Raw genomic sequence first — 15,037 nt, forward strand, 5'->3', positions numbered from 1 at the left:
TTCTTTTGCTATTTACTCTGAGTTCAATTTGCTGTTCTTTTTTTAGTTTTCTAAGATGGCTAGTTCATAAATTTTCTATATTTCTTTTTGAAAATTAAATGCATTTAGAGCCATATAGATTTTAGCTAAGCATGGAATCAGATGCAATCCATGAGCTTTGATACATAATATTTGCATTAGTAATTAAGATAAAATATTTTCTTCCTCAATATACTTAATGACTGGCTAATAGGGGTTACAAAAAGAGAAAACAGACAAATAGGCCATATAATGGACTGTCCACTGATGATGCAACACTATGGACCAGATTTCAAACCTTTGTAACCACAGGCACACAATTTATTTGACTTCAAGGATACAGGTCCACAATGCCTTTACATACAACTACCAATCTACAGGAAAGGAAACAAAGAAACATGCTAAATGAAACCACAGAGTGTACTCAGCAAAATGTACACAGAGGAAAGATAAAAGACACTCTACCTGCATTCTTTAAATATATACTATGGGGGGGAAACCTTATAATTTAAGAAACGTATAAATATATACACCACCTACAATGTACATACCTTAATAAAAAAATATGACACAAATAGGGAAGTTTGAACCTAATAGGTATTTCCAAGATATTAAAGAATCACTTTCAACAGCTTTTTAGGTTTAAAAATAGTGCCATGATTTTTTCTTTCTCTTTTTCTATGAGTCCTTATATTCCAGAGGTACACACTGAAATATTTATGAATGGTATGGCTTTGCCTGGGTCTGAAGAATCGGCTTCTAATCTTATCTTCTGTAAGATGCTTCTAATCTCATACAAGTGTACAAACTATACAGGTTTCTCTGTAGGGCTGTTCCTATCATGTCAGCTAGCTTATTCAGCTTGTGAATGACAACAGCAAGTGAAAAACTAAAATCAATGCTTTGGTATATTTAACCTAATGCTGAAAGTGACATGCTACTATTATTCTGTTCTTTTCCTCAAGTAGACCAATCCTAGGCACTAGGATTATGGGAAGGGATTACACAGAGGTGTGAATGTCAAGAGGCAGTGACTACTGAGGCATTTTAGAGGGTAAAGATAAATGTATAAAATGAGACTGCTGGGAACTGTTGAAGCTAGGTTGTGGATATATGACCGTTCATTATATTATTTTCTCTCTTTTACTTTCATACATTTTGAAATTTTCTATAATAGCAAATTTAACTTTTAAATAAAAGGATAACAGGATAGAGATTAAATTAGGTTATAAAAAGGTTATACCACACTAATCTTTTATGGTAGTAATAAGTTTCATAGAAACTGAACAGATGATTGGTCAAAAAGACTGACTCTTGACAGCTGTACTTTGTCAAGTCTGGGGAGGTGTCATCATGCTCCAAATTTGGTGCACACCTCATGTACCACACTACTTAAATAATGTTCTAAATATCACAAGGTCATTAACTGCCCCAAAAAACCTAGTTGCTTAACAATTACAAACTAATAAAATTATCAAGAATATACAAAAGCTAAAACACAACAAATGTTTAGTAAAATGTGTTGTTGAGAGTAGTGGTATACTTAGGGAAATTATTAAAGTTAAAAAAAAAACTCTCCCAGGAAAAATAATAGTTAAGGCTCTTCAAATTTCTGGAAACATAAGACTTACTATTTTTGACACAAACTCTGTGTGTGTGTGTGTGTGTGTGTGTGTGTGTGTGTGTGTGTGTTGCTTGAGATGAAACTCAGAGGCATTCTAGCTCTAAGCTATACACCCACCCACCCATCTACACACTCACTGTTTGTTTGTGCTGGGGATTGAAACCAGGGAAATTCTACTGCCAACCTATACTCCCACCCCTATTTTGCTTTTTATTTTGAAACAGAGTCTCACAAAAATGCAGAAGGCCTCCCTAAGTTGCTGAGGCTACTCCTGAACCTGTGATCCTCCTGTCTTGGGCTCCCACACAGGGGTTACAGGTGTGTGCACTGTACCTGCCTAAATCATTTTAACTATAGATCCCTAAAAAATCTAAAGCTTTCTTCAATAATGCTTATTTAATTTTATTTTTTTGGTGGTACTGGGGTTCCTGGAAGCCCTTCTACCTCCGGGCTACACTCCTAGACCTTTTTTTATTTATTTGGAAACAGGGTCTCTTAAGGCAGCGAGGCTGACTACAAACCTGTGTGATCCTCCTGTCTCCGCCTCTCAAGCGTGGAGATTACAAGCATGCGCCACCACACCCGGCTAGTCCTTTTATTTTTGAAACAGGGTCTGAGTTGCAAAGTGCTTCGCCAAGTAGCTGAGGCTGTCTGAGAACAGCAATCCTACAGTCCCCACCTCCTGAATGCTGGGAATACAAGCGTATGCCACCATGCCCATCTCAGTTTAATTTTTATCTAAACAATATTCCATAATTATCTTAATAGGACGTATTCACAGTTATGTCATGTAGCCAACTACTGTTACTTTTATTCTCTGAACATTCTTTTAAAAAAGTTTTCCCTAGGGTTAATTTTCTTGTTATGGTATGTATTCACTACTAACTCAATCCTAAACTTTCCATTTGTCTAGATCTCTGCTAAAGACATTCATTCAGCCATATCAGGTATGCCTTTAATGGCATTCTCTCAAAGCCCCTGATGTTTTCTGACCTACTTCTACCAGAGTTGGCTGTGTTGCTGCCTGTACAACTCTCACCCAAATTCTCCGGCTTCACCATCCTCTGTAGATTCCCAACATCTCTCACACATGTTGGGCCTCCTGTTTTCTACATTGTGTCCTTTCCTTCTTTGGTTTAAATCCTTGGTCAATAGAACACAATCTCCAGTCATTCACCAAGAATGGTTGTGTGGCCATTTTGAGATGTTACATGTCCAAAAATGTCCTTATTATTTAACCTGTGTGCTTTACTGACAGCTTGGCTGAATACTGATTTTTAGTTTGGAAATAATTTTCCTGTAGAATTTTGCACCTTTCATTCTGCAGTTGCTGTTGAGAAGTCTGAAGGCATTCTGATGATTATGATCTGTTTCTTCTTCTTCTCCTTCTCCTTCTCCTTCTTCTTCTTCTTTTGGTGGTACTGGTGATTGAACCCAGAGGCATTCAACTTCTGAGCTATATTGCTCAGCCTTATTTTGTTTTTGTAACAGGTTCTCTCATTAGGTTGCTGAGAGTCTTGCTACATTAATTGGTTGAGGCTATCCTCATACCTGTCTTAGCCTCCCAAGTACTAGGATTATAAGTATGTGGCACCACTCTCAACTTGCTTTCTTCTTTTGGAAACTTTATATGAGGATTTTTGTTGCTGTTCTTGTTGAGGGTGAAGGTGTTTGTGATTTTCAGTACTCTAAAATTCATACTGCCTTGGTACAGTCTAATATTACCTATTAGTCTCTTAGAAACTTATCGGGGTCTTTCAATCTGAAGACGTGTGCAGTCCACTCATGAAGATTTTGTGGATAACTTTTCTCTCTTATTTGTTGTTTGTAAGATTACAATTATTCAACTACTAAACCTTCTTATGGTCACTTCAATTTCCTTATGTGCTTACTCTCGTCCAACTCTTTAGTATATCTTTATAAAAAATTTCCTCTCCATCTGCTATTGCATTTTTGTTGCCTTTCCTGCCCCGCTCCAAAGCTTTTTGGTTATCTGTGAATTTTTTTTGTTTTGTTGTGTTGGTTTGTTTGTCTTTCCTCTTCTCTCCCCACTCAGTTCCCCTTCTCTGTCTTTTGACCATCAGGGAAGCTGAGAGGAGGGACAAGAGTCACAGTGTAAATTTTGATTAGTATCTTGTCTTAGGGTTGAAAAGTTCGCTATTTTGCTGAGGTAATTTCTTTGAAAATAGTCAGCTTCCTCTAAGTTCTTTTTTTTCTGTTTGTTTTGAACTCTAATTTTCATTTTTGAGGGTTCCCTAAGCACTACCTGGTTGTCTCTTTGTTATTAAGAAAGCAGGTGTTGTAGTGATGTATGCCTATAATCCAGTACTTGGAAGGCTGAGACATGAGGATCACAGGTTCACAGTCAGCCTCAGCCAATTAGTGAGGCCCTCAGCAACACTTAGTTAAGACCTGGTTTTAAAATAAAAAATAAAAAACAGGGCCCTCAGCAACACTTAGTTGAGACTTGGTTTTAAAATAAAGAATAAAAAATAGGGCTGGGGCCGGGTGTGGTGGCGCACGCTTGTAATCCCCGTGCTTGGGAGGCAGAGACAGGAGGATCGCGCAGGTTCGAAGCCAGTCGCGCTGGCGTTAAGAGACCCTGTTTCAAAAATATAAAATAGGTCTGGGAGTGTAGCCCGGAGGTAGAAGGGCTTCCAGGAACCCCAGTACCACACACACAAAAAAAGAATAAAGTAAAATAAAAATAGGGCTGGGGTGTAGTTCAGAAATAGAATGGCCTCTGGGTTCAATCCCTAGTACTACAGAAAAAAAGAAAGAGAAAGACAGACAGACCGACAGACCGAGCAACCAGTCTTCACAATTTAAGAAGATTCTCAGCAATCTAGTGAAACCCTGTTTCTAATTAAAAAGGGCTGGGGATGTAGCTTGAAAATAGGATGCCCCTGGGTTCAATCCCCAGCATCACTGTCTGTCTGTCTGTCTGTCTGTCTGTCTGTGTCTCTGTCTCTGTCACACACACACACACACACACACACACACACACACACACACACCTGTATATAAATGAAGTTTATCAGCTATGAAGTTTCAGAGAATCTACAATGTCACTGTAGCGGTTTTTATTGAGAGCTAGTCTAATCTGCTAAGAAAGATACTCCATAGCTAGGCGTGGTGGCACACGCCTGTAATCCAAGCATTTGGGAAGCTGAGACCGGAAGATCGTGGTTCACGGACAGCCTCAGCTACTTAGTGAGGCTCTCCGCAACTTAGTGAGACCCTGTTTCAAAATAAAGAATAAAAAACAGGTCAGGGGGTGCCGAGCCTGAACATTCCCATCCAGGTGACCCGAGGCTTGGTCACGAGAGAGCGCAGCCTGGCCCAGCTTAGAACCCAAAACAGACTTGGGAATACAGCAGAAGAAATCCAGTAACTCTGACTTGTGAGATTCATTGCAACACACACAAAAGAAGCACAAGTCAGCTGCAGACACCGCGGCTGCCGGCGCCATATTGAGCCGCCGGCCCAAAAAGGATTTTTGGGCACTGTATTCCTGGCTGGCCATAGAGCTCTAACATCTTAAGCTGCAAGTTCACCCGAGCACCTGAGCTGCACAGTTTGCGCACCAGAGGAGGCACCCGCAAAGGTGCTGGGAGACCTTCAGGGATCTGGACCAGACCTGCCGTGCCCCCAGAGGATCAGCGTTATATGGAAGAGCTGCCAGCCCTTCAGAGCCCCAGATTGGGCTGTAAGGTAACAGCGTGAGCTCAGATGAGCCATGGGAGCCAGTGGGCACAGAGTAAGGGCCACCAGACACGGCAATAACTGAGGGCACCTGTGTGCACCCAGGGGGGCACCTTCAACTTCACTGACATACCAAGGGCGCTTAAGGCGATACCTGCACAGGGCCACAAGGGGTCGCTCCAAGCAAATAAGAGACATTGGCATATACACTGTATATTAGTAAAATAGTAGGACTGTTTCTTTTTTGGCTGATTTTTGTTTTATTGTGTTATTTTGGTTTTGGGTTTTTTTTAATTTTCAGGTTTTTGGGGGGATTATTTTTTTTAACTTTTATTTGGGCTTCTTTTTTGGATCTTTCACTTCATATCACATAACTGTTCCTTTTATTTTAGTGTATGTTTATCCTGTTTATTCTCTTAACCCTTTTTGTTCTTTCGTGACGATCCATTTTTGTTTTGTTTATATCTGATGTATAATAGTCTTTCTAGCTTATTTTGTTACTTTATCCATTTGTGTTTGCTCTTTCCCCCTACTCCCTTTACAAAAGTCTACAATTTAGACTATCAACTATCTTCCCTCAAAACTTTCTCTTTGTCCCCTAACTGTATGTCTGTTTAACACACAAAGTTTCTCACATCTCCAAACTTAAATATTCTAATATATACAAGAGTCCTACTATCTAACCTTCTCCCAATCTCAACCCGATTCAACCTTATTATATTTAAATTCTTCCACACCCTAATTATATCATCTACCTTACCTATCACCCTAGCTACTCCACCATCACCTAACCCTCACCACTCAAAAAAGTACTGCTTACCTGTTGACTGTTCTAAATTCCTAATACTAAGACTGGACTAAACATAATACCCACAAACAATGGGAAGACATAAAAAAAAAAAAAAAACAACAGGCCTGAGAACTTTGAAAATATGAGAACCAGGAATAGTGGAGAAATGGCAGAAGTCACAAAATGCAAGAAATGCAAAAAGGGGAGTTCCGAATCTTGATCTACAATATGATGAAAGGATTTAAAACAAGCTTAGAGGAGATGAAAGATGAGTTAGAAATACTAAGAAAGAATCAGAAAGAGGTCTGGAATAAAATGAAAGAGTCAATAAATGAAATGAAGTCAGCGATAGAAAGAAATTCTGGACAATTAGACGAAATGGAAAGTAGAATATCACTGTTAGAAGACAGTTCATCCAAAACTGAAAACACAGTCAACAGTATACAGAAGTCATTACAGCAACAAAACCTAAACAGCCACCCAATTTGGGACAACATGAAGCAACCTAACTTATGGATAAAAGGCAGTGAAGAAGGGATTGAGGTACAGACCAAGGGCATCTGTAATCTCTTGAGAGAAATAATTTCAGAAAATTTTCCAAACATGGAAAGAGACTTGGATCTTCATGTCCAGGAGATATACAGAACACCATTAAGACAAGATCAAAGAAGGATCTCCCATGCCACATAATAGTCAAAATGACCAACATAGAGGCTAAGGAAGGGATCTTAAAAGCAGTGAGAACAAAAGGATGGGTGACATATAAAGGCAAAACAATAAGAATCATCCCAGACTATACAACCCAGGTCATGAATGCTAGGAGAAACGGGTACGACATGATTCAGACCCTGGAAGAAAATAACTCCCAACCAAAACTACTATATCCAGCAAAACTACTGTTCAAAATTGATGGAGAAACAAAAGTATTTCAAGATAAACAGAAACTAAAAAATCAATGAATTAAAAGTCACCACTAGAGAAAATTCTTAAATAAACCATAAAGAAGAAAAAAGAAGCAGACTTCAGAACCAGAGAAGAAAGGAAGTTGCCATTTAAGTAAAAAAGAAAGACCAAACTACCAAACACAAGACAGAACACAAAATGACAAAAAAACAAAAATCATATTTCAATAATGTCTCTTAATGTCATGCCAGGCGTGGTGGCGCACGCTTGTAATCCCCATGCTTGGGAGGTGGAGACAGGAGGACCGCGCTGGTTCGGAGCCAGCCTCGCTGGATTAAGAGACCCTGTTTCCACATAAAGAAGTTAAAAAATAGGTCTGGGAGTGTAGCCCGTGGGAGTGTATCCGGAGGTAGAAGGGCTTCCAGGAACCCCAGTACCAAAAAAAAAAAAAAAAAAAAATTCTTAATGTCAAAGGACTTAACTCACGAATCAAAAGACATAGACTGGCAATGTGGATTAAAAAACATAGCCCACATATATGCTGCCTGCAAAAAACTCACCTTACAGCCAAAGGCATTCACAGACTGAAAGTGAAAGGATGGAAAAAGATATACCATGCTATTGGAGACCAAAAAAGATCAGGGAAAGCAACCCTGATATCCAACAAAACAGACTTTAAACTACAACACATAGAAGAGACAAAAACAGGGCACTTCCTTTTATTAAAAGGAACAATACACCAAGAATATATAATGATAGTAAATGTTTATGCCCCAAATGTGGGTGCAGACACATTTGTAAAACAAACCCTTCTAGACATCAGATCTCAAATAGAACCAAATACAATAGTTCTGGGAGACTTTAATATACCTCTCACAGCACTGAATCGATCTTCAAGGCAAAAGATGAGTAAAGACTCTTTAAAACTAAAGAAAACTATAAACCAAATGGACCTAATACACATTAACAGAATATTACATCCAGGAACTACAGAATATACATTTTTCTAAGCAGCCCATGGAACTTTCTCCAAAATTCATCACATCCTGGGACACAAAGAAAGCACCAAGCAAATTCAAAAGATGTAATATAATTCCTTGCATCTTTTCGGACAATAATGGAATAAAATCAACAACAGGAAACTCAAAAGAAACTATTCAAATACATGGAGATTGGATGATACACTACTGAATGATGAATGGGTAAGATTGGAAATTAGGGAAGAAATAAAGAAATTTATGGAAACAAAACAGAGACACAAATTACCAAAATCTACAGGACACTATGAAGGCAGTATTAAGAGGAACGTTTATTGCATTGAGTGCCCAGATAAGGAGGACAGAGAATTGTCAAGTAAAGAACCTAATGACACAACTCAAGGACCTAGAAAGACTGCAACAGTCTACTCCCAAAGCCAGCAAAAGACAGGAAATTATTAAAATCAGAGCAGAAATAAATGAAATAGAGAAAAAAAAACAATTCAAAGAATCAACAAAACAAAAAGCTGGTTCTTTGAAAAGATTAATAGAATTGATAAACCCCTGGCCAACCTAACCAAAATAAAAAGAGAATCAACTCAAATTATTAAAATTAGAAATGAAAAAAGAGACATCACCACAGATAGTGGAGAAACTCAAAGGATTATCAGACACTAGTTTAAAAATTTATACTCCAATAGACTAGAAAACATGGAAGAAACTGATAGATTTTTAAGCACAGTTATCCTACATAAACCGAACCAAGAGGACATAGTAAGCCTAAACCAACCAATTGCAAACAAAGATAGAAATGGCGATAAAAATTCTTCCATCAAAGAAAACCCCAGGTCCTGGGTTTCTAGCTGAATTCTACAAAATTTTCAGTGAAGAACTAATACCAATACTTCATAACTTGTTCCAGGAAATTGAAAGAGATTGAACTCTCCCAAATTCCTTCCACAAGGCCAGTATCACATTAATCCCCAAACCAAATAAAGATACCTCAGGAAAGGAAAACTATAAACCAATATCCTTAATGAATATAGATGCAAAAATTCTAAACAAAATACTAGCCATACACATTCAAAACCATATCAAGACAATAATACACCACGACCAAGTTGTTTTCATCCCAGAAAAACAAGGATGGTTCAACATACGCAAATCAATACATGTTATTCACCACATAAATAGAATCAAAAACAAAAATCATATCATCATAGCAATAGATGCTGAAGAAGCATTTGACAAAATCCAACACCCATTCATGTTAAAAACATTGCAGATAACTGGAATAGAAGGAACATACTTCAACATCATTAAGGCAATATTATGTAAACCCAAAGCCAAAATTATATTGAACGGGGAAAAACTGCAAGAATTTCCTCTAAAATCAGAAACAAGACAAGGATGCCCACTATCACCACTCCTTTTCAATATAGTGCTAAAGACACTTGCTGCAGCAATAAGACAAGAGAAGGAAATCAAAGGAATTCACATAGGAAGAGAGAAATTAAAATTATCATTATGCCGGGCGTGGTGGTGCACGCTTGTAATCCCTGCGCTTGGGAGGCTGAGACAGGAGGATTGTGCAGGTTCAAAGCCAGCCTCAGCTACTTAGTGAAGCTATCAGCAACTTAGTGAGGCCCTGTTTCCAAGTAAAATATAAAATAGGTCTGGGAGTATAGCCCAGAGGTAGAAAGCCTCTGGGTTCCACTCCCAGTACCACACACACAAAAAAATATCCTTATTTGCAGATGACATGATCTTTTATCTGGAAGACCCAAAGAACTCAACCAAAAGACTTCTGGAGCTGACTGACAAATTCAGCAAAGTTGCAGGATACAAAAATCAACCTAAATAAATCAGTGGCTTTTCTTTACACCAACAATGAATCCACAACGAAAGAAATAAAGAAAACAATTCCATTCACTATAACCTCAAAACCAATAAAATACCTAGGAATAAACCTAACCAAAGATGTAAAAGACCTCTACAACAAAAACTATAAAACATTAAAGAAAGAAATTAAAGACAACCTTGGAAGATGGAAAGATCTCCCGTGCTCATGGATAGGCAGAATAAATATCATCAAAATGACCATTCTGCCAAAACTGATCTATAGATTCAATGCAATTCTCATTAAAATACCAGTGACATTCTTCATAGACCTAGAAAAATCAATCATGAACTTTACATGGAGAAAAAAAAGACCCAGAATAGCCAAAGCAATTCTCAGCAATAAGAATCACACAGGAAGCCAGGTGTGGTGGCGCATGCTTGTAATTCCCACTTTTGGGAGGCAGAGACAGGAGGATCGTGCAGGTTCGAAGCCAGCCTTGCTGGCTTAAGAGACCCTGTTTCCAAATTTAAAAAAATAAATAAAATAGGGAGTGTAGTCCAGAGGTAGAAGGGCTTCCAGGAACCCCAGTACCACCAAAAAAAAAAAAAAAAAAAAAAAAAAAAAAGAATCACGTAGGAGGCATCACAATTCCAGACTTCAAATTATAATATAAAGCAATACTAGTAAAAACAGCATGGGCCAAACTCATACGTTGGAGAAAACACAGCCTTTTTAACAAAAGGTGCCGGGAGAACTGGCTATCCATTTGTAGAAAGTTGGAGCTAAATCCTTTCCTCTCACCATTCACAGGAATCAACTCAAGATGGATCAAAGACTTAAAAATTAGACCAGAGACTGTGAAGCTATTAGAGGAAAGCATAGGCTCAACACTACAACATATTGGCACAGGCAGTAACTTTCTCAACAAAACCTCCAAAGCTCAAGAAATTAAAACAAGAATTAACAAGTGGGATGGCATCAAACTAAAAAGTTTCTTCTCATCAAAGGAAACCATCAATAACCTAAAGAGGAAGCCTACAGAATGGGAGAAGATCTTTACCAGCCACCACTCTGATAAGGGGCTAATATCCAGAATTTACAAAGAGCTCAAAAGACTACACTAGCAAAACAAACAACCCAATCAAGAAATGGGCAACTGAAATGAATAGACACTTTACAAAAGAAGGGAGACAAATGGCCAATAGATACATGAAAATATGCTCTACATCATTAGCCATCAGGGAGATGCAAATCAAAACTACACTGAGATTCCATCTAACCCCAGTCAGAGTGGCAAGCATAGAGAAATCAAATAACAACAAATGCTGGGGAGGATGTGGGGAAAGAGAAACTCTTTTACACTGTTGGTGGGAATGCAAACTAGTTCAGCCAGTATGGAGATCTGTGAGGAGATTCCTTAGAAAACTTAGAATAGATCCACCATATGATCCAGCTCTACCACTCCTGGGCATTTTTCCACAGGGGTTGAAATCAGAGAACTACAACAACATACGCATACCTATATTCATAGCAGCACAATTCGTAATAGCCCAAATATGGAACCTACCCAGGTCCCCACCAACAGATGAATGGATTGCAAAATCATGGGAAATACACACAGTGGAATTCTATTCAGCTATAAAGAAGAACAAAATCATGTCATTTGCAAGAAGATGGAAAGTCCTGGAGAGCATTATGTTAAATGAGATTAGCCAAGCACAGAAAGAGAAGGGATGTATCTTTCCTCTAATATGCCCAAACTAGGGAGCATAGGGGATACCAGAGGGACTCCAGATAATGGAAGGGAAATCTCAGCAAAGTTTGAAGGGAAAGATAGAAGAGGAAGAAGGTTATACTTGATTAATGAGGGTCTACATCTGAATATGTGTAAAAGAATGAATATAGCATGGTTACCCTGGACAATCATTGGTGGGAGGTGGGGAAGGGAAAACGGGGGTTGGGGGGAAAGGGCACCATGTACAGTTTAAATGTATACCATTTATTTTCAATTAAAAATATTAAAGAATAAAAAATTTTAAAAAGGAATAATTAAAAAAAAAAAAGCCAGGGGGTATAGCTCAGAGATCAAATGCCCCTGGGTTCCATCCCCAGACCTGCAAAAAAAAAGATACTCCAATTCCTTGCCTGCGGGAGGAAAGTCTGGCTTGCCAGCATTAACAGGAGCCACACAGAGAAAGGTAGACAGGGGTCCCAGCAGAAGAATGTTTATGGTCACTCAATATATTTGTTTTCTGTCTAGTAATCTAGTTCAGATACTTTCTTTATCTTCTTCACATAGAATGAATAGACTTCTTATATCCTTATATTGCTGAGAGGAGTGCAAACTGATTTAACACTTAGGAAAAATGTTTGGTATCACATTCTAAAGCTAAATAAATTAATAACCTATCTCCTTTCCCTAGTATACACCAAACATAAATGAGAGTTTAAGCTCTCCAGAAAACATGTACAAGAATGTCACAACTTTATAACTAAAAAAATGGAAACAACTCTATCAATGTATTAAAAAAGTGATATATTCTCAAAACACTACACTAAAATAGAAAAAACCCCAAAAGCTGCTATATAAAGCAAAATGAGTCTCAAAGACATAAAAGAGTATATACCACATGGATCCATTTATAAAAAAATTAAAGATGAGATTTAATGGATTTATTTTTACAGAGGTAAAAAATGGAAGCAAAGACTGTAAAGGAAAATAAGGAAACTTTCAGGAGTAATAGAAATGTTCTTGGTTTGATTAATGGTTATACAGTTGTATTCATATACACAAATTCAGTATTTTGAATACTTAGGACCACATACTTCACTGTTTCAAGTTAAACACAAATCTTTTTGTAAAAAAAATTAAATAAATGAGTATTTCAGTAATAATAAAATTTTAAATTCCTGTAGTAACCCATTAAGATAAATGATTATTTTCTAAGACTGGAAATAAAGTTATTATACTAGTACCATCTTGAGGTTCTGTTTTTGTTTTTTTGCGATACTGGGGATTGAACCCAGGGGCATTCTACCTCTAAGCTATAGCCCCAGTCCTATTTTTTATTCTTTATTTTGAGATAGGGTCTCACCAAGTTGAAGAGGGTCTCACTAAGTAGCTGAGGCTGGCTTCGAACCTGTGTTCCTCCAGTCTCAGCATCCCAAGTACTGGGACTACAAGCGTGTATGACCACGCCGGGCTTGAGGTATTATTTTAATCAGCGTCTAAAAATGTTTTAAGTACACTGGGTAGTACCTTAGTAAATCTTAACATTCACTTTAAGAACAACCAGCAGTAAAATACAATTTACTAGGAATTCAGAACATTTTTTCATTAAAACTATCAGGACCAGGTACTTACCCTTCTAATCTAACATCTGGTAAGGATCTGTTGAGTGCAATCATCTCACTTGCCATTAAATTGAACTGGTTGATTTTAAACATCTCTTTCATCTTTTCTTGATCTTCTTTAGGAATGACAACTGGTTTCCCCATTTCTCCAGGACCTTCATGAGGCTTTTGTACTGGCTCTAGAACTAAGAATATGGAAGAAAATTAACATTAATTTCACAGCAATTAATCCATGTTTCTATAATAACATTTGAGTTAAAATTGTGCCTTCCACAACCAGAGCCCTTCTGGGCCCACCCTCTCCCAGTCTACTAATGACAAGGACTACACAGTCTTCCACTTCCATGTTGAACACATGATGCATTAACCTTTGTAAGACACAGCCTTCATTTTTACTTTCACTGTCTCCCAAAGTCCAGTCTCTTTAACAGCGAATTTAAATTAACTTTCCAAACCTATCACCTGCAAGGCTCTCCTCCACCACTCCTCAGTATTTCATCCCTCAGTTCAATGGCAACTCACTCTCTTTCTTTCAACTGTGCCTCATGTTCTCTTGCTTCCACACCTTTGTTCACACAGTCCCCTCCCTTGACATTTCTGTCTCTGCCAAAAGTAACCCCAATTTGTCTTTCCAGGCCCAAGCAAAATGGCTTTTCTTGCCTATAACTTTTTAAACTCTTTCTACAAAAGTCATTTATTACCCCTGATCATCACATGATTTCATCTAGGATTCTTTTTTAATGACTACCTCTTATTATAATGGCCACTAAATTAAACCTGTTGCACACCCCCCCTTAGATTATAATCTCTTTTTGGCAAGGGATTGACTCACTCATTCATCTTCTATGGAGTTTATAGGAGCTTTGTAACTCTATGCTGAATTAATATATATGTAAAAACGCTATTCAAAATAAGTTAAGATGGAAAACCTAGATTTGATCATGGTAGACATTATAAGGTTTATGTAAAGTGGAGGAACACCATGAACAAATATATATATTGGGTGGTGCTGGGGATTAAATCTATGGGGCATTCTATCTTTGAGCTGTATTCCAACCCTATTTTTTTCCTTCCTTCCTTCCTTGTACTGAGGATGGAACCCAGGGGCCTTCTACCTACATGCTACACCTCCAGAACTATTTTATATTTTATTTGGAAACAGGGTCTCACTAAGTTGCTGAGAGCCTCACTAAGCTGCTGAGGCTGGCTTCAAACCTGCAATCCTCCTGTCTCAGCCTCCCAAGTACTGGGATTACAAGCATGCGCTACCATGCCCAGCTTATTCTTTATTTTAAAACAGGATCTCATAAAGTTGCAGAAGGCCTCACTAAGTTGCTGAGGATGGCTGCAAACCTGTGATCCTCCTATTTCAGCCTCCAAGTAATGGGATTAAAAGTGTGTGTTAGTATGCCTGGTTTATGGAAAATAAATCTAATCTTAAGTAATGTTTTATATACATATATATACACACATATATGTATGTATGTGTATATATATGTATATGTGTATATGTATGTATGTATATGTATGTGTGTATGTATGTATGCATATATATGTATATATGTATATACAACACAGAGAGAGAAATATGCCAGATTAACACTTCCAAACATTGTTCTCGTTAAATGCACTTGAGATATTAATAAGTATTCCAAAAGAAACAGGTCCTGGTTTAGAGTAAGCTTAGAAAACACTGTATTATGAGACTTCAGGGAAGATGCCAATTAAGGGAAGCAGGACCTATCAGTCTTGCTGACACCTGATCTTCACTGCCTTAAAAACAGCATTCTTACAAAAGCCAGAATACATCTTAACTATAAAAA

The 15,037-nt window shown here is 37.8% G+C and overlaps 1 protein-coding gene across 1 annotated transcript in view; it reads right to left on the reverse strand.

Moving 5' to 3' along the window:
* The window catches only part of GALNT1 (polypeptide N-acetylgalactosaminyltransferase 1), a gene marked incomplete at both ends in the record, with an annotated part of 75,969 nt that overhangs the window by 35,218 nt on the left and 25,714 nt on the right, over positions 1 to 15,037 (reverse strand). The window contains one exon of the mRNA XM_080714655.1: positions 13,225 to 13,399. Coding sequence (XP_080570781.1) covers positions 13,225 to 13,399 — 175 coding nt within the window. The remainder of the gene's footprint in view (positions 1 to 13,224; positions 13,400 to 15,037) is intronic.

The sequence above is a fragment of the Muscardinus avellanarius genome (genome assembly GCF_963383645.1).
Source record: "Muscardinus avellanarius genome assembly, chromosome: 17".
Classification (NCBI taxonomy): domain Eukaryota; kingdom Metazoa; phylum Chordata; class Mammalia; order Rodentia; family Gliridae; genus Muscardinus; species Muscardinus avellanarius.